Source organism: Solanum dulcamara, chromosome 6 (genome assembly GCF_947179165.1).
Source record: "Solanum dulcamara chromosome 6, daSolDulc1.2, whole genome shotgun sequence".
Taxonomy (NCBI): Eukaryota; Viridiplantae; Streptophyta; class Magnoliopsida; order Solanales; family Solanaceae; genus Solanum; species Solanum dulcamara.
In genome coordinates this window covers 721,157-747,272 of record NC_077242.1, presented here as the reverse complement: position 1 = coordinate 747,272, position 26,116 = coordinate 721,157, and the positions used below count along the sequence as shown (strand labels likewise).

The 26,116-nt window shown below is 34.7% G+C and overlaps 5 protein-coding genes across 8 annotated transcripts; 1 reads left to right on the top strand and 4 right to left on the bottom strand.

Annotated features, from left to right (window-relative positions):
• Positions 1-365: 365 nt before the first annotated feature.
• On the bottom strand, positions 366-2,642 carry LOC129891709 (probable serine/threonine-protein kinase WNK11). The gene is given in 4 exon segments (XM_055967161.1): positions 366-615; positions 617-1,008; positions 1,561-2,061; positions 2,532-2,642. Coding segments are annotated over 4 exon segments (921 nt in total). The 5' UTR covers positions 2,535-2,642; the 3' UTR covers positions 366-590.
• A 3,548-nt stretch (positions 2,643-6,190) lies between these two features.
• On the top strand, positions 6,191-11,425 carry LOC129891706 (probable WRKY transcription factor 20). The gene is made up of 6 exons (XM_055967158.1): positions 6,191-6,494; positions 7,699-7,893; positions 8,922-9,474; positions 9,585-9,753; positions 9,823-9,978; positions 10,556-11,425. Exons 1-6 carry the CDS (start codon positions 6,252-6,254, stop codon positions 11,031-11,033), a joined length of 1,794 nt encoding a protein of 597 aa, XP_055823133.1. The 5' UTR covers positions 6,191-6,251; the 3' UTR covers positions 11,034-11,425.
• Positions 11,426-11,682: 257 nt separating this feature from the next.
• On the bottom strand, positions 11,683-14,956 carry LOC129891707 (scarecrow-like protein 21). 2 transcript variants are annotated; one of them, XM_055967159.1, is made up of 2 exons: positions 14,771-14,956; positions 11,683-13,652 (listed from the first exon to the last, which is right to left on the bottom strand). In XM_055967159.1, the coding sequence occupies exon 2, from the start codon at positions 13,499-13,501 to the stop codon at positions 11,888-11,890; it is 1,614 nt and encodes a 537-aa protein (XP_055823134.1). In that variant the 5' UTR covers positions 13,502-13,652; positions 14,771-14,956; the 3' UTR covers positions 11,683-11,887. The 2 variants fall into 2 exon arrangements, with proteins under 2 accessions (XP_055823134.1, XP_055823135.1); XM_055967160.1 differs by lacking the exon at positions 14,771-14,956 and adding an exon at positions 13,963-14,582.
• Positions 14,957-17,954: 2,998 nt separating this feature from the next.
• On the bottom strand, positions 17,955-19,179 carry LOC129891710 (NADH-ubiquinone oxidoreductase 20.9 kDa subunit). Its single transcript, XM_055967162.1, has 2 exons — positions 18,895-19,179; positions 17,955-18,385 (listed from the first exon to the last, which is right to left on the bottom strand). The coding sequence occupies exons 1-2, from the start codon at positions 19,046-19,048 to the stop codon at positions 18,231-18,233; spliced, it is 309 nt and encodes a 102-aa protein (XP_055823137.1). The 5' UTR covers positions 19,049-19,179; the 3' UTR covers positions 17,955-18,230.
• Positions 19,180-21,065: 1,886 nt separating this feature from the next.
• On the bottom strand, positions 21,066-26,116 carry LOC129893395 (zinc finger CCCH domain-containing protein 18-like). Of its 3 annotated transcripts, none has more exons than XM_055968910.1 (8): positions 26,029-26,116; positions 23,937-24,805; positions 23,685-23,852; positions 23,414-23,593; positions 22,974-23,050; positions 22,203-22,358; positions 22,012-22,108; positions 21,066-21,521 (listed from the first exon to the last, which is right to left on the bottom strand). In XM_055968910.1, exons 2-8 carry the CDS (start codon positions 24,791-24,793, stop codon positions 21,446-21,448), a joined length of 1,611 nt encoding a protein of 536 aa, XP_055824885.1. In that variant the 5' UTR covers positions 24,794-24,805; positions 26,029-26,116; the 3' UTR covers positions 21,066-21,445. The 3 variants fall into 3 exon arrangements, with proteins under 3 accessions (XP_055824885.1, XP_055824887.1, XP_055824886.1); XM_055968912.1 differs by having other exon boundaries at positions 22,012-22,105; XM_055968911.1 differs by having other exon boundaries at positions 23,937-24,802.

Here is a 26,116-nt window from a genome sequence, read left to right as displayed (position 1 = left end):
TTTTTTTGTTTTCTTTGCTAAAATTGGAATCAATCTCATTTTAAGTTTTGACACAACTAACACAACCAAAATTGAAACTTGACTTTGCTTTTACCAATTCCAAAATTTTGACTTGTCCCAATTTGAAGATTTAATTGTCCTATCACTTCAAGGGTATGAAAGGTTAGTTCATGGTAGAAACTTATGTGGTTACATCAAATTAATAGATGTATAATTACACGTAATCATGATTTGGTATAAATATCTGATGCAAATAAATATTTACCGTTATTATGTATTAACGGTAATAATCTCGTTGTCCAAATGACTACAAGTAATTTGAATGAGATACAATGAAATTAAAGGATTATGAAAGAATTCAAGCCACTTTCAATCTTCCAATAGTATAACAAATGTATGTACAAATTACTTAACCAAAATCCACTCTTTCTATTGTTTTTCTTTTGCAGTAGTTATCATATAAAGTAAAACCATTTTCTTTTCTTCTTTTTGGAGGAAAAAAGAGTATAAGCCACAAATCAGCACCAAAACTCCACACACCAAAAGCTAATACAACTAACTAATACTAGCAAATAATAGCAATAGCTGATCTAGGCCTGCCAATAGTTGTTACTAGTACTCTTCGTCGCCATTTTCGTCATCATCATCATTAATATCTTCAAAGAAAGGGTCTTGAAGGAGATCAGATGCAGAAGGTCTAACCCTAGGCTGAGCAAGGCACTTCTCAATGAACTTCTTGACCTCGGGATCTTTAACCTTGTCCATGGCCTTAGGCCTCACTCCGGATATCACCTTCTTGTATATCTTCACCACATTATCACACTCGCTATATGGTAGTTCCAAAGTCACCATCTCTAAAACACACATCCCGAATGAGTAGATATCAATCAGCTCAGTATAATCCTCATCATACAACTCCGGTGCCATGAACTCCGGGGTTCCAAGAACTGAATGTGCTGAATGACTCTTCCCTACTATCGTTGCAAAACCCAAATCACCAATCTTAACCTATTTCACAACACAACAAAAATAAATCTTGATATCACTCGTACTCCCTTCAAAATTCTGAAGTTCATAAAAATGATATAAACAAGCTAAAACATGGATAACAAAAAAAGAATTAACATTAATCATATAAAAATCAATCTTTATTTGTTTCCAAGTTAAAATAACAATTGGTGAAATGAATGCTCCCATATGAACAACACAATAATGTTCATATAATAAATACTTCCTCAAAGGAATAATCAACATTATCCTTTTTGGGGTTGAACAAAATAGATACGACATTGAAGAATTATTAAAACTATTTCTCAATGAAGATAAGGATAACACTAATAACAGATAAAGCAACAACAACAACATATCTCGTGATCCCTACACGTAGAGAGACTTTTTCCAATAGACCTTCTGCTCAACAAAACATGATAGAATAACAGATAAAGCAACAACAACAACATATCCAATGATCTCTGCTAGCCTGTTTCCGATAGACAGTCTGCTCGACAAAACATGATAACATGATATAATAACAGATAAATCAAGAGGTCAATAATATACCTGACCAATATTGCCATTAATGAAGACATTACTGCAATTGAGATCCCTATGAATAACACAAGGTTCATGTGTATGCAAATAATTCAATCCCTTAAGAATCTGCTTAGACCACTTCTTCACTGCCTTCATCGATACGTGTTTGTGTTTATTCCTATACTCTCTCAAATTCCCCGAGGTACAAACCTCCGTTATGAAATTCAACGTGTTACGATTTTCATCCCTCCAAACAGAGTACAATGCAATTATGTTCTTATGCTTTAAGGTTTTCAATAGCCGGACCTCCGAATACAGCCGGCCAATCACCGGCTGATCGTCCATGAAATACCGCAATTTCACTTGATTCCAAGCTACTTCAATCCCTTCTTCCTGATCAAACGCTCTGTACACTTTCTTCACTGCTCCATAACCCAAAAGCTCGTCGTACCGCCCGTATCTCCCTGTCGGATCCAGTTCAACGAACGGCTCCGATTCTCGATCCGGATCCACGCTCACGCTCTGCACCTTCACCCATTAATTCAAAAATCTCCCAAATTAATTGAAATTTTCACCAAAATTAAACTTTTTAAAAGCAAAAACAACTAAATTTCAAACTATTAAAGCATGTTTTTGAACATTTGCATTAACTCGTCAAATTTTCTTCAAAATTCGCCAAAATTGAACTTTTTTTTACACTTTTTATTGCAAAACAACTTAAATCCAAACTATTCGAATTGAAAACAAATAAAAAAAACATGTTTTTGAACATTTGGATTTACTCGTCAAAATTTCTTCAAATTTCGCCAAAATTGAACTTTTTAAAACACTTTTTATAGATAAACAACTAAAATCAAGCTATTTGAATAGAAAACAAATCTCGAAACGACAGTTAGATTAAAAAAAGTAGGAAAAAAAACACAAAACAGATGAAAAATTGCTTAAATAGTTGGATTTATCGATAAAAACAGAAAAATTAAATAAATAAAAAAAAATACCATGTAATGCGAACGTTACGGGAATTTGTCTTCTTCTTCAATGAACTCAGAAGCAAAAAAGCAAACTCGTTTTGCTTTTTTTTTTCTGAGAACAAAGTAACGAAACGGAACAATAGGGCATAGGAAAAGAAAAGCTCAAGGGTTTATGGCCGCTGGTATTTATAGGAGATTGTTAACTATGGTTAAAGTTTAGACTTTTAGTTGACGAAGTTGATTAAACCACGGTTTAAACTTGGGTTTAGTAGTTGTTAGTCAATTAATTACCCGGATTACGTGAAAATTAAAATATTTTTAGAATCCAGATTACACGTGGAAAATATATCTTGGGTAAAAATACGGCCCAGTAAAACCTGAATCAAATTTAATCCGTATTTATTTTAACCGACCATACAAATAATAGAAAAAAAGGACGGTTTGTTTGTGAGTCAAGATTTACCATTCAATGAACAAGATAACATAATTTTGCAATAGTGTTCGATTTAGATGCGAAGTTAGGATTTGAAGTTTATGAATTTCAGAATTTTAGTTTATTTGAATTATTGGGTTCTAAAAATTAATAATTTATAGATATTCAACTAAGTTATTGAGTTTGATCGAATCCGTAATCCGTATACTAGTTATACTTTCTAATTCAGAAGATACTACGAAAAGAGTGTCATATACATTTATCGGCAAATACAAATAGAGTGATAGTTCAAAATACGGAAGCACAGATGAAAAGATCATTCTATGACTTATTCATTATACTTTAGCTAAGTCTATGTAAAACCTTAAATCAAGGTCGAAAAAATTGAAAAATTTAATCATTTACAATCACTAATGAAGAATTTCTAGAATAATTAAGGATTAATAATCCTTTTCAACTTTCACTCTAATTTTATTTTATAATGAAAATATCGACTTAAACTTATGATATTGAATTTGATTTTTAGAATCGTTATTCATAAAAATAAACGTGTAATTAAGAAAGTCATCGTATTAGTGTCAAATAAAAAACTACACAACTTTGTTTTTTAAAGAAGAGATAATACTAGTAGTAATTTATGACTTTTCATTCCGCCGAAATGGAACGTTTTGGCGTGTGCCAAAAGTGTCCCGTTTGGTAATTTATGGCCATAAGGCCAATCAGTTGAGCCGTTCTTCGCAGCTTCTATTTGGGAAATTTTATTTTTTAGCGCTTAAATTTGTGATTTTTAATTTTTATTCTGAAACATTTTATATAATAAAAAAAGATTGGTAAATACACTTGGTAAAAGTAGAAAAAAAATCACAAGGTAAAAAAATACGCTAGCCACAAGTTATGTCCTATAAGATATAAGTTTAATTTTAGAACATTATATTTTAAGAAGTTCATACACTAAATTTATGCCTTATAGGACATAACTGTATAAACTTGTTTCTTATGCCTAATGATTATTTTTTTTAAAAAAAAAGGATAAAGTTTTGCCTCACGAATTAGATAATACTAAATTTATGCTCCAGACAAAAATTCTTTTAAAATATTTATCCAGCAAAATTAAGTCATAGTTAAATATACTTTGAATAATAAATTTTCATTAAATGAATAGTAGGAGCAAAACTCAAAGATCGATTTTCGGAGGAATAAAAATTCAAGACCACCTTGAAACGAGGGCAGTCAGTGCAAAAACTTGTCTACTGTCTGCCACCCAGGCCCATGGTCTATATTGAAAAGTCCAGTTGTTTGGCCCAAAAAGTTTAGTTCGTTGATGTCATGGCCCTTAAAATTAGATGGGCTTTTTCCAAAGGTAGGATTTGCATTAGATGGCCGATTATATGTACTATTTAAGTTATATTTAAATTTCAAAGTATTATTTAACATTTAGCCTGTCATCAAACATCAGACATGGTAATTGCTCTTTTTTTGCTTCTTCTTCTTCTTTTTGATGAATTATAACTAGGAACATCAGACATTAAGAGTACATAATGGATCGATTTTGGAACTTTAAAAGTATTTTTCTTTTTATAAATTTGATTTACTTTACTAACCGTCTTAGTTAAGGCATCGTTTGATTCATGAATACTAAAGACAATAAATAAAAGGAAAAATGGTCAAATATGCCTCTGAGCTTTTTGAAAATATCTAGATATACCCTCCGTTTGTAGTTTAGGTCACTCATGTCTTTGCCGTCTACATTTTAGCACATATATACCTCTTTCAGCGTTAGTTGCTCTGTTGAAAAATAACTAGCTCTTTTTTTTTTTATATATTACACTTGGAATTGTCAAATCCTCATTTAATTGACATATGACATTTATATTAAATACTAAATTCAGCCATTTTAATATTTTAAAATATCTGACCCATGATCTTAAATCCGACCCAAAAAATTCCTTTTAACCCATCATCATCAAAAGCCATAAATTGGGTCATTTTTTCCCCACCAAATCCTCTAATCCTCTTCATTTCAAGGAATTGAAGATAATTATTAATAAACCTTATCTTTATTATTAAGGAATTGAAAAACTATATTTGATAAATTTTCAACTCAAAAAAAAATAAAATACTTGAATCCAGATTACAAGAAAAACAAATAAAACAACAGATAATAAAATACATTGAAGAATAAGAAAGTATAGTATAACTAAATACAACCTCATGTCAACCAAACTTTATTTTTCTTGAAAAAGGACTTGCAAGGTCTCCCGCACCCCCAAAATGTACTCTACTTGCATTATGCTATCATTATAAAAGCGTACCTTAACCGAATTCCAATAACATAGATCAAACCCAACGTAAACGAATATAATTGAAAATGACAATTATTGTGAGGGAAATTACTTACATATAGTACTTGGATAGAGACAACTCATGAATAACACCCACATCCCATGTCCCAAAGTCAACTTGCGTCCAATCGTCTTTCACTATACATTATCAAAGTACACACACAAATATCTGTATACTAAACTCTACTTTAATCGATTGAAATTGATTTTGATTTTTTTTAAAAAAATAAACATGCTTTTCTCAAGGTAAATAATGCATTTGAAACTCTTCAGTTTCTTTAAAACTCTTTCTCAACAATAGCACCAAATAAGATATATCAAATTAATTTAATTAGAAGAGATAAGATTAAGAATGAAGTTATACAGAATAAAGTATGAATGACCTACGTAACAGATAAGATGAAAAAAGCGAGCTTGAGATATGGATATGTGAAAAAGAGGTGAGCGAATGAATCAATAAAGAGGAGGGAGAAGTTGATTACTACACTTTTAGAAGAAATAGAAGTAAGCCAAAAAAAATTAGGAAGAATAATTATGCAGGACATGATACATCTTTAATTTTCTAAGGACACGAAGATCCTATATAAGATTGATATGAAAGTCGAGTATTATGATATAAAAGTAATAGATAATTAAATGTTGTCATACTTTTATGTGTGAGAGGAAGGGGACTAATCTCCTCTTCTCCTTTTTTAAAATATAGCATTATTTTATATTTATGCTAAATCTTATTCTTTAATTTTTACTACTAATATTAATTGATTTAATTTGTTTATTTTACTATTTTTCTATCGTTACCAACTTTGAATACATTTCTTTTGATTAGAAAATTTACACGATCCCCTTGCTTTACAAAGTTGCCAAATTACCGTTTTAGTTAAAATGTCGAAACTACCCCTGCCCACTGCCCCCGGTCACTCCTTTTGACTGTTGTCTTCTCCTACACACCAAAAAAGCTCTTCTGAATCGTCAATGGAAGACTCTCACTCTCACCAGCAGCAGCAGCACCACTCTTCTTCCGAGCAACAACTCACAGATGGAACGACATCCTCCGGTGGTTTTCGACACAACTCCGCCGGATCGAACGGCGGTGCTAAGTACAAGCTCATGACTCCTGCTATGCTCCCGATCTCTAGGTCCGCCTGTATCACCATACCTCCCGGTCTCAGTCCTTCCTCCTTCCTTGAATCTCCTGTTCTTCTTTCTAACATCAAAGTCAGTTCTCAATCTCTATTTATCTCCGTCATGTCACATTTTTCTGTTGTTTTAAATCATTATCGATAGGAAATTTAAGCTTGTTTTGTTTAAATGTTCCACATTAGCTGAAGTTAGGTAATTTTTGAAGTTATTTTAGGCTATGATCCTTTTTTTAATCGGAGAATTTCAGTAGATCCAAGACATTGAGGAGATTACGAGCACTAATTAGCTGTTGTTATTGTTTAGTTGATAAGAAAACGAAGGACAAGCGATAAGTAAAATAATTAGGGAATCTTAACCACTATTAAGATAATCTTAATTAGTTTAAGTGTTGTTAAGAGTAAGGTGTATAGTTGTGCTGTCTTCAATTGAGTGAAATGCAAACTATTAAAGCTTTTTTCCTTCTTTTGTTCAGTTTGATTGCGTCATAATATACTAATCAGTGGACGATTTGAGGAATTTTTTTGATGTGATTATTGCTTTCTTAAAGTAAGGTTTGAATTATTGATTAGATATTTGGTTCTTTTCATTGGCATTGTAATTTGCAACTTGTTCATTTGATTCTTCTTCATATATCTAAGTGCTCAGATAAGAATATAATATTTATCTATAAATATAAGTATGCTTATCTGTGCAAATTGTCATCGTTGGTTCTGATGCTTACACGAACAATGTACTATATTGGTGCATATAGCGTATAATAATAGAATTATACCTCTGGCCTTAACCAGAATACATATTCTTCGTTCTTCTGCCTGGAAAAAGTTCAGTTAGGCATCAGTGTTGTTTTTTCACGTAATGAATCTTCCTTTTCACAAGGTGCTCAGTTTCTCCACTATGTTGTTCCTTATGGAAAAAGATGTTCATTTTTTAATGTTCTGTCCTTGTAGTGGCATCAGTAAATTCCCTTATGTTGTTCTTCTAACCTATATGCCTTTTTAAGCTTGTGTAAATGTTTTGTCTTATTCGGGTGTAAATGCTAATGTTCTGTTGCAGATAAGTGATCTTTGGCACTAATATAAGTAGCATCTATCTTCCTCCCACCCAAATGAAAAATAAAAAGACAGACGAAGCAGAACTGAGAAAGAACAGTAAATAATATGTACTCTGTCTGTCTATGCATAAATGTGTTTCCCTTTGGAAAAGAAAATTGTGATCAATAACTTAAGCCTATTGCATTTACCTATCAAAATTCTTAGTCTATTTCACTTATAACCTGCAGGCTGAGCCATCTCCAACTACAGGTTCCTTCTCCAAATTTCAAACAGGGCAAGGCTCTGGTGGGGCTGCTGCATTCTTATTAACGAGAGGTTATTCTAGTGGCAATACATACATTGAAAGAAAATCCAACTGCTTTGAGTTCAAATATGCCGGTGGATCTAGTTCTACATCAGGATCATTAGCAACTGAACATGTGGTAATGCTCTATTGAAACGAGAGCTTTTTTACTAGCAGTAGCTCTCTATAACAACTGACCGATGTTTAAGTTAGAAAAAATGAAAATTTAACTTTGAGGTTCTTGGTCTTGTGTCTTTCTCTTGATATGGCATCTATTTGCAGTTAATGTCATTTGTGCAGTTTTTAAATGTTGTAACATGCTATCCGGAAGTAAAGTAGCTCTGATTTGCTAATCTGTTTTTTTCTTCTACATATCGAAGAGATTCATGTTTCTTAAGTGGCAGTACTACAGTCCTTTTCACACAAGTAGAGCAACATTAATTTGGTTATGTCGGTAAATTGATAGCACTGTGAGCAGTAGTTTGGTGGGTTCATGCATAATGTCAAGAGATGAATTGTTAAACCAGTGGATGGGACCTTTCATCTACTATGCCTTGTTGATGATCCTTCTTATCTCTTTTATGATTTGTGACATTACTATTAAAAAAGTATTCGATTAACAAATTCCAGAATTTGAAGTCATTACAATTAAAAATAATAAAAATGATTGATGGTGTGTCCATCCAATTAACTTTGCAAGGAATGTACAACAACTAACTTAAATCTATTCTTCTGCATCCGTTCAATGATGTTAAAATGTACGATATAAATAACCAGTGTGTTAATCAAAGTATTCTTTTGAACTTTTAGAAAATCAACATGTATCACACAATTGCTTTATTTAAGTTGCAGGGTTGGTGACATCTAGTGGTTATTTTCTTGATATCTTCCTCGTCCTTGTTTTATTTTGCATGATGGGTGGATGGGTTTGATGATATGCGTCCTTTATATACTGTCACATCTAGTTCAGAAGCATCTATTTCCCTGTATATCTCAAAGGTTCCACAGAGTATGAATTTGCCTTGTACGCCTTTTCTTTTGGGCCCTCTTCTATTAAGTTCTCTCTTCTTGTAGATCTTCAAAAATAAATATTTGGATTTGTAGAAAAGAATGTATTAGTTTACTAGCAGTCAGTTCCAACCTACCTAATATACTTCTGTAATCTAGATTTCTACAGGTCTCAACCAACAACAAAATGAACCACTAAAAGAAGTTCAAGATCAAAGTCATCCTCAATTGTTAATACCTTCATCTCTAGCTAAACACGAGTTGGAAATATCAAAAGAACTGAGTATATCTGCACCTATTAATGTTGATTCTTCATCAAAAGAAGAGAGTCTATATGAACCTATTAACATTGATGCCATGAATCCGAGAGGTCAATCTAATGCAAGCATGCAAGGTTCACATGCCGATCATAAAGATGTATCATCAGTAACATCTGAGAGATCATCAGATGATGGGTATAACTGGCGAAAGTATGGCCAGAAACTTGTTAAAGGAAGTGAATTTCCGAGAAGCTATTACAAATGTACATACCCAAACTGTGAAGTGAAAAAGATATTTGAGCGATCACCTGAAGGACAAATAACAGAGATTGTTTATAAAGGTTCGCATGATCATCCTAAACCCCAACTGAGCCGCCGATTTTCTCCTGGTGCTCTCATGTCTATCCAAGAAGATAAATGTGAGAAAGAAGCGTGTTTCAGGGGTCAAGAAGGTAAACACAAGTAGCTCTGTTATTATTTTTTCCCTCTCAATTAAACATAAAGTGGTTATTCTGAAGAAGTTTCGTAATGTTATTCTGAGTCAACCTTTATTGATTCTCAGTCTATGTAGAAGACAAGTTCAACACCAATGTCCAAACTAGTAATACCGAGTCTAGTAGTACTCCCGTATCACCTCAGCAAGCAGACACTGATGGTCTTGAAGGAGCTGGGTCACAGATGCATGGTACTAATGATGATATGGATGAGGATGATCAATTTGCGAAAAGAAGGTAAAACTATTGGAACACCTTCAATTTATTCCTGCAATAGATCTGATATATGGTTAAAATTTTAAGCAGGAAAATGGATGGTGGGATGGATATAATACCAGTGATTAAGCCTATCCGTGAACCACGTGTTGTTGTTCAAACGGTCAGTGAAGTTGATATATTGGATGATGGGTACAAGTGGCGCAAATATGGACAGAAGGTGGTCCGAGGCAATCCTAATCCGAGGTATGTAATGTTTATGGTTTGTAGTTACCTGAAGATGTCATGTTACATGATTGCCATGTTCACAGACCAGATATATTTTGCTATGTAACAAGTATCTGACAAAGGTCATTACTTCTTGTTGGTTGTGTTGGCTAGTCTATAAAGTTGTCATTTTAAAATGATCTGAGTTGTAGCCTAAGAAAGTGTGACACTTGTGATAATATGCCTTCTCTTGATGAGGTAAGAGCCTAAAAGAGACAATGAGGTCTCTAGGATAGCAGATCCTTATTCCATCAATCTCCAATATCTTCTTTGTTGTAAGCCAACATTTGTAGTTGGGAATTTAAGACCATTTATCATTAAGTTCATCAAACATTCGCATGCATCATGATTCTTATGGATCTGTGGTAAGCATTTGTAACATGCGGATTGCTTTAAGGTGGAAATTGACAGAAGCTATGGGCTTCGAGCATTTCCTTTTCCCATATATCCTGCCAAGTCAATGCATATCCAAATTTCTTCATCTATCTTTGAAGTTTCTTAGTTATTCTCTAATCGGGAGTGGCCAATCTTTTCTCCTGATTTTCATGTCATGCAGGAGCTATTACAAGTGCACCAATGCTGGATGCCCTGTCAGGAAACACGTGGAGAGGGCTTCTCATGATCCTAAAGCTGTTATCACCACATATGAAGGAAAACATAACCACGATGTACCTGCTGCAAGAAATAATAACCATGAAATGAATGGATCCTCACCTGTAACTGGCGGTTCAAGGATCAGGGCAGGAGAGACCAACTCACTTAGTCTGGATCTAGGTGTCGGCACTGGATATCGTCTAGAGAATGGGAACAACGGGCAACTTCACACCCTCCATAACCAAGTTCAAGTTTCACGTTCTGGTATGATGCTAGTACAGCCAGCTGCAGTTGCAGCACGCTACGGTATTGTCCATAGTGGCATAAGCCGATTTGGAGCTATAGATAATCGTGTTCAAGGACCTAGTTTCGAAACTTTGCCTTTACAACCTTCTACTCAGTCTCTCCAAAACTATGGAAAGATACTTCTGGGCCCGTGATCATAGCTACCTTCAAGTATAAGCTTAACAATAAGAAGCCACCATCTATATTTTTTCCTGCATCTTGGTGGATTACAAAGATATCTCTAGTTGAAGTATAGATACTTCTAGGACCCGTCATGCTGTATAATACACCTTCACCTAGAAGTTATCCATGTATCTTTGTGTACATACCTAGAGTATATTAGGAAATGGAACAACAGTGGATGACTGAGCAAATGTCGACCTCCAATATCTTTTCTCCCATGAATGCGGATCAATGACATTTTCTAGGAATTGAGATGAACTTTTTCAATGTATTATATTTTTCTGTAATTATGATGAGGGTACTTGGCTAATGTATTTCCTGAAAATATTATGGTCAAGATAAGATGGAAGTGTATTTTTGCGAATTTTCATTTAGTACGTATCCTGAGTCGTATTGTTTTGTATCGTACAATAGTGATTGCAGGAGTTGACAGAGATGTTAACAAAATCAAGCTCAATCCTGTCCAACCTCACGTCACACGCTTACAACAATGGAAGGTTAAATATGCTTAGTTGAATTACACAGGGATCAAAACTGGAATATGATTATAACTCAAGGATTAAAACCGCTATTTAATGAACCAACTTTTGAGCTAACAATAAAATGCACAATGTGAAAGATAAAAAAGACAGAGATTAGTTTCTGATAGAACAGATCCTCATAAGATTAAATTACTGTGCTTTTAACTTAATACAAACAGGAAAAAAAAAGGTGTTACTATCTCTTACCATTATTAAGCTACAAGTTACATGCACCTACTTACGGTAGGATGTAGGTGGACCTTACCTCTACCTTTGCAGGATAGAAAGGTTGTTTCCGATAGACACTATTTCCACGCACAAGAAGCAACTAAATCTCGATTCATCCAGCCAAGATAAAGAACACCATTTCTCTCTTCAAGCGTATAGCTCTGATAGTAATTCTCCAGTAGAGTCTTGATAGTAGCATTCACTGAGGAGCTTAACGGATATGGTTTAAACCCCGCCATAGAAAATCTTGACCTCCACCTTTCAAGAAGCTCATGACGCTCCACTCTCTCTGCCCCTTCACATGCTAATATGTTCACAATTTCACGGGCCAAGCAATGTTGCTCAACGTTAATTCGTTCCTTATGGTCCCTAGGTAGAGCCACGTCTATTGATTCGAATACAGATAGGTAGTAGTTCAGTGTCTCCAAAAACCTGGGGAAGAATTGGGCTGTATTAGTGTTGGACTCTTGTTCTACTAAGGTAACAATCTTGGGAGATAAGCTTTTAACCATCCTTAGAAGTCTGTCTCTGTGATTTTGAGTTCCAACGCTCTCATCAGGCATATGGTGCAAGACGAGCGCGAAGTTCACAGCCAATGGTTCCCCGGGACGAACCTTAAGATGCTCAATCTCAACATCAGGACAAGAAGCAGCTATGGGATGAAATTCGAAAGGTACATTGCAAGATGCAGCAATGCTTGACAACCTTCGACCTACGATTTCAATCCCTCCTCCTCTGGCGTAAGCTGACGTGGAGTCATCAATCCCTGTGATGCGGATTCTTGGGGGTCCACCAGGCCGGGCTGCGAGAGCATGGATTAAGGTGATCCACTGGCTACCCTGAGCAATCTGGAAATCAATTATATGAATTGAGTTCTCATCTTTCATGGCATCAACAATTGCACCATTTGCTGACAAATATCCAAACTTGAAGTATGGACAGATTTCGTAAAGCAAGTGCATGTACGAGAATAGCTCAACACTAGTAGGCTCTTTGCATCTTAAGGCCTTGTAGATGGAGCTTCCCGAGGAGGCCAATCTGGCAACTAAACCTTCCAGCATATAGGCTCCTAAACGTTGTATTGGAGACCCACAAACGGATACCACTGTGCGTAGTTCTGACATTAACCATTTAGCTGTAATCAAATTATTCTCCGCTATTGCTTTAGCACAAGCAATTAGCACTTCTTTCAAGTCTCCGCTAGGCATCATCTCCATCATTCCAACCAATTTATCTGACTCCGGTGAAACTTGATTGGCTGCAGCTACGGAAATAGTATTATATGATTCCAAGCTTTCTGAATCTGGCCCCAGCATTGCAGTTTCAAGTTCCCTTAACTTGAGCTTCAGGTCAGTAACATCACTAGTGTAGCACGAACTGTTACCCGACGATTGAAATGTATCATCAGGAGAATGATACATATCTGAACGACATGAATCTGAACCTTGGTGCATCATGGGATTGAAATTAACAATAGGAGGTGAATGGGAAACAAGTTCACTAGAATTTCCCGTGGATGATTCAACATAGCAGTGTTGGTCAGGTTTTAAGGCAGAGACATCAGCATAGAACGATTGGTTGTTGTTCAGATTGTTAATGGAAGGGAGGAAAAAGGAATCTTGATACTCTATGGGTTGGTTATAGAATCTGTTAAACTCGTTGATATCCTCAGGGTTTTGAGAAGGCCTCATTGTGAAATATTATCTACCGGTTTAGCATATCATATATATCCAGAATACAATAGGAAAAATTCCAGCATACACCCGGCCTCGTCAACAAAAAGTTCTCCAGCTCCAAGCTTTAACATTCACATCCACAACACATTTCAATGATCCAAATATCCTGTAGAGAAGTTAAATAAATCCATAGCAATTGTCACTAATGAGAAATCAAAAGAACACCAATTTATAAAGAACATCTTGAACTTAATTTAGTAAAAGTGTTGGACGGACAGATGCTTTTGTTCATAGTGCTAAAAGCACTGTAACCAATACAACAACTACCTCTCGACAAGAGGGGTTGCTCAGAAAGTAAGCACTCTCCACCTCCAACCTTAAAGGATGGAGCATCAAGTCACCAAGGGTGCAATTGGAGGGGTGGGGGGGTGGGGAGGGGACTCCTACCGAGGGATGAAAAGAGGAAAAACTACTACCTCCCAGTCCCAAACAAGTTGAGGCGGCTAATTGAATCCCCATAGCTTCATTTAAGCTCAACTCATACCCTTCATCATATCAAATTAAAGCACTTAAACCAATACAACAACTACCTCTCGATAAGAGGGGGTAGCTCAGATGAAAAGTACCCTCCACCTCCAACCAAAAGGTTGGTGCATCAATTCACCAAGGGTGCAAAGGAGGAGCTCCTACGGAGAGGTGAAAGGAAGGAAAAAAAAACTACCTCTCGGTCCTAAACAAGTTGGGGTTGGCTAATTAAATATCCACAGCTTCATTTAAGCTGAACTTATACCCTTCATCATATCAAATTAAAGCACTTTAACCAAAGTTGCAGCCTTTTCTTTTCATTATTTTTTTAAAAAAAGGTATAGGGACTAGGGGTGAAGGTCCCCACTATCCACTGTCTTGGCCTTGTAGATCTTCCATATAGAGACTGAAAGCCCCAATTTTTACCATTGCAAACAAGAATTCATTGAACTCCTCTCAGATTTACTGGCAAATAAATAATTCACATCCACAGAACAAAAAAAAAACAATCTCAGATGCTTTCTAAAAGCTACAAAGAACTGAAGCTTACCACCTAACAACAGAATTTAGCTAAGCATAAAGAACCCCCCACCCCCACTCCCACTCAACAAAAAACTGAAACAAGAAAAACAAAAAGATCCATTTTTTTTTCAAGAATGAAAAGGGGTTTTAAGTTTATACTAAAAGATTCAATTTTTTCCAAGAATTAAAACTACCCATATCTTCAGATTATCAAATAAAGTGAAAAAGAAAGCATACCTGATACTCAGAGAAGAAATCTTAAGCAAAAATTGAAGAACATGGATGAAGTAATCAGAGAATAAAGCTAACTTTAGACAGGGCATATTCCATTTTGGGAAGCCACTAGTGGTGAAGAAGCCAGCTGAAAAAAAGACTAAAAAATAAGTCAAAAACAAAATCAATCTTGATTTTCAACTTTGTAATAAATTCAGAAAAAAATAGTTAATGATGAATTTTTTGTCTTTGACTTGGGTTGGGAAGATATTTTCATTAGTCAGCATTAAATTTTTTGGTGGTTGTACAATCATCATTGACTATTTGACTCCACGTTGTAATCTCCATTTTAATTAATTTAAAAAGAATGATATTTTTTATATTTAAAAACTAATTTTAGTTTAAACTTCTCATATAATTTTATAGAAATCTCTTTTTTAATTACTTTTGTAACTTATGGACTATGTGGATTAAGATCTAATGATCTCTTTTTAACAAATTGAAAATCTAATGAGAATATGTTACATCGTGAAAAGTTTTGTAAGCTAGTAGATATTGGACGATATTATATTTTATAAAAATATTTGTAAGGTTGAACAATAAATAAATTTAAACGAATATTAAATATTTGTTTTATATTAGTCGAAAGGATTTCAAGTGCACTACTCAGAAAAGTCGGGATAAATCTAAATAATGGCATTAAAAAACATTTTATTAAATAGATCAAAATTTCATAATATATTTAAAATCACTTTAGCTAAAATGCAGTGACATGAATGAGATTCTTTTATTTTTAACTAATGATCTCAATTCGAGGTGGAATTTAGAGAATAAAAAAACCATAATAGATTGTGTTTCTCCTTACACACATGCTGTAAGTGTGAATATAAATTAATTGAATTAATATATTTTGGATTAAATATAAATAAATTAAAAATAAACTGTTGGAGGCTTTTGACTGTTACAGGACACCCAATACCTAACTCCACGGCAAAAGGATAAATATTGCATTTATTATTAGCAAAAATAAAATAAATGCCAACCTTTGACCATATCCTTCAATAAATAATGTTTTACCTTAAACAACATATCCTTTTGTTGTCTACAATTGACCATTTTAAATTTGTTTTCTAGAATACATATCTTAAAATTTGATTATTTTTTAATATATGACATCACATGTTTGTCATTGCAACTGTCAACGATAAATTGTATTGCTTTTTAAGATAAGAGGCCTTTTTTATTTTTTTTAAAGGTTATATGTTACTATATTTTGTTCTTTGTGTAAAAAAAATTCCTTTTTCTTTTTAAGTTAAAATAAATGGGGAGGCTTACTTACATGTGAACAAATTATCAAGATTTTTAAGTTACTCAAGCTTGGAACATTAGAAAAGTGATTAGTGAATATTGATTTAAATTGGTATAATGATTAAGCGTTCATTAATCCTTGATTAACGGTCTTGTATAATCTTCATGCTTGTGTTCTTGCATTGACTTAATGTATCAGGGGAATTGGTGCTTGTTGCATGTATCACTCATCCCGGTCCTTAGGTAAGGAGTCTTCTTGTGTGTGTTGTAATCTTTATGAAAATGAATCGCATATGAGCTAATTATTGAAGAGCATTTTCAATGATTGTGTCATTTTTAAGGACTTTCTGCCAATAGGTTTATAGCGGATCTGCATTGCTAACAGCTAGGATATTTTGGTTTCTGCCCAAACATAAACACAATGTAATGTTTAGTCGTCCAGGCCTTCCACAGCCACCCCCACCCCCAACAAAAACAAGTTTGATAGAGCAATCCATCAAAGGGCAAACGAAAATTGAAAAATAAGGCAGAAAAAGACGTAAAGGTAAGCCACCAATCACCCAAAACAACACATACCAAGTGAAATTGTCTTGAAAAGGTGGAGTTTACACAAACTTTACGAGGTAGAGATGTCGTTTCTGAATGACCCTCGGGCTCAAGTATAGTAAATCAAAGTAGTTATGAAAAGGCAAAACGACAGTGAAGAAAACATAACTAATAAGGAAAGCAGTGCAGAGCATTCATGAAAGAAGCAATAACAACAAAATAGTGCGATAACTGAAATATAATAAACATCAGATGATGGATATCAAAAGCAAGAAACTACAAGAATAAGGCTAATACGAAGAAAGACACCATCAAGCCTAGGCCTGTTGAAAAACAACACAACACTCCACTACCTACTAACCTTCTACCCTCGGTCACCCACCAAATCATTAAATGTGGCTCACGTAGATGCAACATGTAACCAGAGAAGGACAATAAACCAATCAAACAACGAGAGCAACACATCGATCTCTATTCAGCAAACAAATATTTCTAGAGGTAGCTACCCAGAATGCAACAGCAAAACTTAACAACAAAATAAACTAAAAGCAACTTAGAAAAATGTTTAACAAGTGGGGTTGGCCACACAAATTTAAAGATGAAACATCTAGTTGAATATTTAGCACTTCCAGTCCTTTGTTGCTTGACATCATTTTCGATAAGGATAAGCACCTGCTACTATATCCAATCTGCACTGAAAGAGTTAAACATCAAAAAGAACTTCAAGCAAGCCATCACTTGCAATGCTCCCCTCTTCCAGCTTTCGCATTTTCTCAAAAGTGTCAAAAGTATGTTTACAGCTTTCACACTTTCTCTGAAATGAATCAATAGATAAGCTAATCTCTTTGCATTCTTCCAAAAGTCTGCATGTAAGTGCTCTCATGACATCATTTCTGTTATCATTGCTATTATTTTACTTGCATTACCCCCATATTAAAATAGGATTAGAGAAACCTTCACGGAATGGTTACTTTCCTGGAAAACAAAATAATTTAGTGCTATGTTTGCCAGCTTTATGGGAGGAAATGTGTTAAACCTAGGTTATATCCGTCGATGAAACAGACTAAATGACAGCTTCAAGAAGGCAAATAAGGATATGACAGTAAGAATCAAAATCAAAAGACCAATGTTACTAGAGGATTCCAACTCGTTCCCATCTTATCCCTCTCTTTCAGAAAAGCAACCACAAAAAGCAAACAATAACAAGAACAACTACACCTCAGTCCCAAACATGTTGGGATTGGCTTCGGGTATATGAATCCTCACTGCTTCATCTATGAACACACAGAACAAGCCAAAAAAAGAGAATGCAACTCCAATATACTTCTATGATCAATTGGTGGCATAAAGAATGTGAAGAATATGATCCACTTGATTCAAAAATAACAACAAATATGCCCGAGTCCCAAACAAGTTGGGGTCGGCAATATGAATCTCAATTCTCTCATTTACGTTCATTTCACAACATCATCACACTAAATAATGCATAGTCAACTCCCAGACTGATTATTAAAGATATTACTTTCAACAAAGTTCCCAAAAAGAAAGAGAAATGCCCACTGTTTCCATAACATCTCCGGGAAACTACAAAAGGGAATCCAAAATAACCAAGAAAATTAAAGGGAAGCAGTTAAATCTTGTACTTGGCTTTGGCTACCTCTCCTTCATTTGGGAAAAAACCCATGAGCCTGCCAGCAGAATTCTGGTAAGCATACATGAAACCACCCATTAGCCCAATCAAACCTCCGGTAACCATTGATGGCCCTCTAATCCCTGGCTTTATTCCTGCCCAAAAATCCAAAGTTCATCAATAACAAAAGGATATAACTTGCTTATGTGAGCAGAGACAGATCTAGGATTTGAACCTTACGTGTTAAGGGTTTTACTCCTTTGGAATTACAGATTCCAAATTAATAATGTGTACATATTAAATGAATTTCTTAAGATACATACGGATTTCAACCAAAACTACTAGATTCTGCCTAACCCTCTTTCTACCCAGCCCCTTAATGTGAGCTTCCCAAAGTATAACAGCAGTGGCGTGGCCAGGTTTTTTACCATGGATGTTCAAAATATGAAGAAACAAAAAGTAATTTTAAACATGTATAAAAATATAAATAGTGCAATTTTCCGCTGAAGGGGTTCCAATAAACGAGGAATATTCCGGTAAGTTGACCGACAACTAAAAAAAATTGAAACTTTATAGAGGATCCAATTAAGCAATCCAATCAGATTTACAATTTGAGTTTTAGTAAATAGAATGGTAAATAACAGGAAAAGGAGATAGAATTTACCGGAGAGGTATCCGACGGTGACGGAAATCCCGGTGATGGTGGTGAGCCGGAGGTAATCGAGTGTGTTGAAATTTCCGACGGTTTTAGTAAAAGGTGGGTTTCGATCTACAACTGGGTATTCGGGCTTTGTTGATGCTGTGATATCTGTGTTCATTTTCCTTCTTCCTTCTTAGCTGCTCTTCTTCTGGTCAGTAGCCGCCGGCGGATACTCCAGTTGAATTTTACGATCGGAAAAAAAGCAACTTCAGTTTCTGTATTTGTTCCTCTTTCGTAACGGGCTGACCCATAGGCCCGTTGTTCCATATAGGTCCGACCTAAATATAATTGACAGCCCATTCAGAAGTCCGCTGGCCCAATTGTTGTGATTTAGCAATCGAATTTATGTCCAAATGGAGCATAAGATTAAAGTTATATTCAGACATAACTTGTGAAACAAAAATATATATTTATGCACTATAAAAAAAATTATTTGCTCTGAGGGACCTAAATTAAAGACGTATACAAAATAGGCCAAAAGTGCAAATGACCCCAAATTATTTTGGTTTAATTTTTATTTGATGTTCTTTAAGTTTTGTTCATGCTACTCTTTTATTGAAAATTTATGGATCAAAGTACATTTATAAAGAGAAAAAGAAAGGAAAAAGTGTGGATAGCAATCGCAAAGCTTGAGTAGCATTTCTTTTGCGCAAATAATAAAAAGTTACATCATGTTAATAATCCAATTAATAACTCAATATAAATTCAGTAAGAATTAAGTTATACAGCAAAAGTATTTTTCAAAATTTGTTGTAGCGTTTAGAAGTTAGAGTTGTACCTTTCAAGTTTCATGTATTCTTTATCCTTTTTAGATAAAATAAATTTTGATAACTAATATGGCTGGGATGATAGACTATATGTGTGGGTTTGTGTTTTAAACAAAATATATTATGTTCTTCTGAAATATGATATAATTTGATATATCTTTTATGAATAACTTATGAGATATTATAATATTGAACAAATAAATTTATTCAGCAAAAATTATTTATTATTTTGTTATCAAGGCATAACTTGTAAGATATTATAATATGAAAATATAAACTTATATCATACGAAAAGATATTTCTTATTTTGATGATAGAAATACTTTTCAACCACTTATTTATTACATGGTAAAGGATAAAATCAATGTGAAGCCACGCCACATTTATAATAGAAAAGCTACAGGAAGACTTTAAAAATTATTTCACTTCCTTTTTATTTCAGTTCGTGATATAAAATTTAACTTTATAAAATCTCCGTCTAATCCATGCATTTCACGATTTCAAATTATGTCTTCGAAAAGAACTTTGAGGCATTTGTGCGAAATCGATGTTTCTTGCAATGTGGATCCTCTCCCTCGGTCTCCACAAACCAGTCAAACACGGCGACCTTAATTTACTCCGTACTATTCCTTCCGTTCGTTTCGTTTTTAATTGTCATGATGAAATTTAATATAATTTTTAAGAAAAAATTATTAATTAAAATTATTATTTAATTAATATATCTTTTATTGATTATTTAATTTTATTTATATATATTTCTTAATTTTAAAATAATTAATGCTAAAGGTAAAGTTTGAAAAAAATAATTAATTATTTCTTGATTGTTTAAATTGACAACTATTTTGGTGAACAAATATTTTTAGTATATATGACAACTAAAAAGGGACGGAGGGAATAATTTATTATCGCACCAACCTACCCCAAAAAACATTTATCTCCATCTAACGACTAATTTGTGTGCTTTATTACCTCAAATTACGCCATAACTATGTAAGTCTTTCCCCCTTGACACCAAGAAACAAAGCTAGCAGCGCAACGAGTTCATTCAATATTCCTTTGCTGGATTGTTATAATGTATATATAAGTTAAAAAGTATACACACAAGTGTGTATATATATATATATATATATATATATATATCATATATTAAATCTCCTTGGCTTATTCATATCTTTAACTTCTTTAAATTTTCATGTTGAAATTTCTGGAGTCTACCAGATTTTCCTTTAATTGAAATTTCTTTAAACGTCTTTTAAAACTTCTATTACAGAAATTTGAACCTCAAAATTCTAATTGTGCCACATAAATTGAGACAGGAGAATATGTACATGTAAAATTTCAGATGAAGCAATTTACCCAACACAAAAACCAGAGACAAACATTTCAAATGAAACAAGTTTCATGTTTGCAAAAGAAACATAAAAGGCTTCTATTTAAACCAAGTATTCAAACTTCACAAAAATCCTAAACATATTTTTGAGCCTACATCTTCACTATTATCCTCCATTAACTATAGTTAAAACTATATATAACATTCTTTGCCAAGGACAATCACCTCTTCAGTCCTCTTTTCTAAACCCAACATCTAGCATGTAAGCCTTTGTGTATCATATTTTCCTAAATTGGCCAAGTTACGTTAGTCCGGCTGTGTCGAGGATACTCTATTGCTATATGTACTACGTATTCTCTCGAATTCAAGATGATGCATTTGAAACAGACTTGTATACCAAAATAATGTGTATCCGGACCTATAGAACTGAAGATACACTGCTCGTTACTACTCCTGATGCGAATGGACTGTCTGGCAGGTTGATTCGTTGATTGCTACATCAATACAACAATGAAAAAAAACTAAAATGAGTCCAAGTGAAGTATAAGGCTCATTTGCCAAGATGTATAAAGAATAAGTCTATGATGAGATTCGGATCAAAAAAATGACACACGAACCCCACCATTGGACAAAATAATCACAAAGCAAAACTATTATGCTAAATACAAAATTAAGCACAGACCTACCTTCAAACTATTTGACATACTTTTGGACCTGTCTGCGGGACAATTAGGAGAATGCAGAGACATAATGCAAGGAAAAATTACTCTACGCACCTTTGGAACGATGTGACAGCAAATGGAAAGACTAGGTAAAGCAACATCAAGACCATTTATTTTTTTGAACTTTTTAAATTCGGTTGTTAAGCAAGCAACATCAAAGTAAAACGAGAGGACATGCTATCAGATTTCAATCCAGAAAACATTGAGGAATAATGCAACACGACCACCATCAGAACCAATTTATATAACTCTGAGTGTATACCTTTCGTCATCAGCATAATGGCTTCCTGAATACTTGGGATTATCTTCTTCCGAGGATCCACTATTCTGAATGTCTAATAGATGGTTGGAATGTGCTGCTGACATATGCAGTACAGAAAATCAGAGTACTTAAATAAATAACAGAAGGTGTGTAGCAAAAGTAAATAACAATAAAAAGGAGTATACACACACGTTGAGAAATGTTAAATTCATCCATGGGGGAGTGAAAATAGGGCAGAGCAGCCATGGGTTTCCGCGATAACTGCAGTTGTGCAAGTCGCCCAGTCTCAAGTTCAAGGAATTGCTCTTCCATTAAATGTTTCCGTAGCATTCTAGGGGACTTAAATCCTGTTGGCAGCCCATGAATGTATTAGATCAAAGAAAGCATACGCAAAGAGCAGACAAAAGGTGAACACGCGGGAAAGCAATTAAATCTTCCAGTCAGCGACGTATGCAAAATATTTCATAACCTGAAATAATTCTTTTTCGAACTATTAAATTTGTTCAGAATCACTTTATTTTATAGGAAAAAAAGCTTTGGCCCATTGGTTTTGTCGATTCTCATCTTGGTGGAGATCAAAGGGTCAATTCTTTACTTACCAATGGATCAAGATTACTTTCGAACCTCTGACATCTGCTAGGCAAACGACACGCTTGACCACTGCACTAGGATTACTGACCGACACGTAGTGTCAATTAAATTACCTACACTTGTATTTTTTTTTGCATATTATATGTATACAACAGAAAAATACCCAGTATAGTCCCACAAGTGAGTGGAAAGGGTAGAGTGTACGCAGACCTCACCCCGACCTTGTCGGAGAGAGAGACTGTTTCGAAATACCCTAGGTGATTATATGTATATTTAGTAAAAAAATCAATGAAGCATCCACCCTACTTCCAGGAAAAAAAGAACTACATTCAGTCTAAAACTGAGCACAATTTCCGGTGTAAATGTCTTACTTTCTCGAAGCCTAGAATCGAAGTCAGAACGCTGTAAGTGACAAAATATTGACGACTCCAGTCTCTCCTGGTGCTTTCTGCAGGAGAGGAAATAAGATTAGACAGTGAATGAAAGAAGAGATGAACTGGACTGATCATTGTGAACTAGTTGAAGTATATCCGATCCAAAATAGAAGCTATAAACCGTGTAATACCAAACATGTTAGTAGTTCACTTCATATCTATACGAGAGTTCAAGGAAATAGAAGAAGAGAAGAAGCTGAATTCTTAATGCAACACCAGGCTTCCGTTACCAAAACATGCAGAGAGATATTAAAGGTCAACTTAGTCTAGCAATCGAGATGTGCCATTAAGAAATTGCAGTATGATTGGAACTTATAGAGAGCATGAGGGAACTAAAAACAAAAACGTGTCATCCAAGTTGACGCCTATTTAAGTACCTTTCAGATAGCTTTGACTTTTCCCTATAAGGTTTGACAAGAACGCGAGCACCACACACATAATGTGGATTTCCTGTTGACAAAACCATTTTTACAGTATCTGCACTAAAGAACGTAACAAATCCAAACATCCGTTTCTGCTGACATGGCATTCTTACATCTTGAACTGGCCCAAAAGTACTGGAAACAAAAAACAAAAAGCTAATCATTGAAGTATTGAATGCTAATTAAAAGGCAAAGCACATAAAACATCACATGTTGCGTTGCATACTCGAAGTAATCAGAGACATCTTCCTCCGTAAAAGTGCTCTCAGCAGGGAATGTCAAATATATTTGACGTGAACCACTAACAATAGGACCTGGATCACTCCTTTCACCATGAGGGTCCATGTACTTTGCTGCATCTTCAGCCAGAACTACAGAATGTTGTCCATGAGGCCTGTAACACAGCATCCAAACATATTAGAAATTACATACGATCGTTCGACTAAATAAGAAACAAAGCAAGAGTACAGGTAAACACCTTTCAATCAGACGAACAAACTTCAATCGAGCAAGAAGTTTTGTCAAATTATAACCAGCTTTACCATGTCGCTGGCTCTCAGTTAGATACCCTTCCGCTTGGAGTGTTCTCCCGTACTTCTCATAATACATCATGGGAAGGGATGCAATCGAAACAGGATGCTTATATTTCAAGAGCTCCGTTATCTCTAGCTCCAATTTCTCCAGGGAACCAGGTGAAAGAACTTCATCTTCATCACAATATTCACATAGATTTGGATCAATAGTATGTGGGTAGCTTTCGGGAAATGGATGACCATGAAAGTACCTACAACTGGTACCATTTCTACAGAACCCTTTGTTGAAATAGTGGCAAGCCTTAACTGGAAATTTAAACGGACTAGGAGAATTTCTGTTGGGCCTGATAAGGGCAGCTTCTGGATAGCAGTAACCACTTGGGTAATTCAAATTCTCAAAGTCCATTGTTTCTTCAAGTTGGTGGAACTTTTGCGGAGGTTCATTGCTGGAGTAGGGAATTTCAGCTAAATAAGAATGTTCATCAGAGAGTTGAGGTTTGCAGCGAGAAGCCGCTTTATGGTAAGCCGATGAAAAATGTGAAAACTGTAGTAGGGGATCTGCTATATTGACCGGAGTCATAGAAGGGCTTCGAAACACTGAATTTGAGTTTAGGTTAAATTCATCTTTCGCTTTCTGGATCACATTGTGAATTAAGGTATCAGGCCCCAACGCTAATCGAATCATTTCCTGCTCTGGATAGACTTGAAAGTAAATATAGGCAAGAATCTTCCTTGTAACCTGCTCAGGTTCAACTTTCATGATTCTTTCATGCACAACTCTCGCTGCCTCAAAAGGGTCCATTGCAGCGAGCTACTGTATCATGTGAAACAAATTAAACACACACAAAAAAAGTGCAGTTATAAGACAACTAAAGGTAAACCAAATGATCATAGTCAGCAACACAGAGACAACAATGAGAGTCTAATACCATACATTGCATAATATCTTGACTAACAGAGAACACTACAGATAGGCTAACACTACTATAGGATACCTATACACAGAGGCGGATGGAATTTATTGCCTACAGGTTCAACTAAACCAAGTATTCAACACATAACATAAATATATATGTGAAAACTACTATGTTTCAACAAATATTAAATCCTACATCACACCCTTAGGTAACATGTCTTCCCAGACCCCTGTGAAGGGAGATCCTTTGTGTACCGCCTTTCTTTTGTATGCGAAAGCTACTAAATTTGATAATATTAACTGTTTAACACATAATTTTAAAACTATGTTCAAAGTTTGTAACTTTTCTTCATTTTTTGAAGGGGAGAATAGTTAAAACAAGAGTGTGCTCAGTTCCTGTAGATTTATGGCTACGTTAACATTACTACTATATGACCCAGCAATTGAAATAGCAAAGGCTGCTTCTTTCCCATTTGTATATAATCAACCAACAACAACAACATACCAATGTAATCCCACTGGCAGGAGTCTGGGGAGGCTAGAGTGTGTACACACCTTACCGCTACCTAATGGAGACAGAGAGGTTGTTTCCGGTAGAAAAATCAACCATTCGCGGGAGAGAAAACAGGTACACTACCAAAGGGGAAAACAAACACTATAATGATTAAGCAATTGTTTCCTTAAAGATTTGGCTAATGAAATTGTCAAAGATCAAACATAACTCAAATATACACTGACGAGCCAGTATTTTCATTAATGATTCAAAATATAAACTAAACACACCAAGAAAGCAAAAGTGGTTCAACATCTGCTATATATATACAATTAAACAAAAATATCAAGCAGTATAATTTTCCGCCAACTCCTAAGCCCTACCTACTCAAACCCCTGAATCTAGTCATTCTGCACAAGAAAAACCATCAAAATCTTTTCTTTTTTCTTTTTTTCCACAAATTTTTACAGAGTCCTAAAGGAGGAAAACATACCCATAGACCCATAGTAAAACACAACAAAATAAAAACACAATCTTTATAAACAAGAATGGCAAAAACTAAATATAAAAAAAACAAGAAAAGTGAAGATTCAACATACCCTTATTAGGAAAAGAAAAAAAAACTTACTTTGTTAAGAAATTGAACAGTCAGATATATATGTTCTTCTCACTGTGGAAGAATGTTACAGAAACAAAACACTTATTTTTTTTTACAC

Coding starts and splice junctions, on each gene's coding strand:
- LOC129891706 (XM_055967158.1), top strand. CDS start 6,252: ATGGAAGACTCTCACTCTCACCAGCAGCAGCAGCACCACTCTTCTTCC. Junction 6,495..7,698: donor TTCTTCTTTCTAACATCAAA/GTCAGTTCTCAA, acceptor TATAACCTGCAG/GCTGAGCCATCTCCAACTAC. Junction 9,754..9,822: donor GATCAATTTGCGAAAAGAAG/GTAAAACTATTG, acceptor AATTTTAAGCAG/GAAAATGGATGGTGGGATGG.
- LOC129891707 (XM_055967159.1), bottom strand. CDS start 13,501: ATGAGGCCTTCTCAAAACCCTGAGGATATCAACGAGTTTAACAGATTC.
- LOC129891710 (XM_055967162.1), bottom strand. CDS start 19,048: ATGAACACAGATATCACAGCATCAACAAAGCCCGAATACCCAGTTGTA. Junction 18,386..18,894: donor CACCGTCGGATACCTCTCCG/GTAAATTCTATC, acceptor ATTTTTGGGCAG/GAATAAAGCCAGGGATTAGA.
- LOC129893395 (XM_055968910.1), bottom strand. CDS start 24,793: ATGGACCCTTTTGAGGCAGCGAGAGTTGTGCATGAAAGAATCATGAAA. Junction 23,051..23,413: donor AAGTCAAAGCTATCTGAAAG/GTACTTAAATAG, acceptor CCTCTCCTGCAG/AAAGCACCAGGAGAGACTGG. Junction 21,522..22,011: donor CATTATGCTGATGACGAAAG/GTATACACTCAG, acceptor GTATTGATGTAG/CAATCAACGAATCAACCTGC.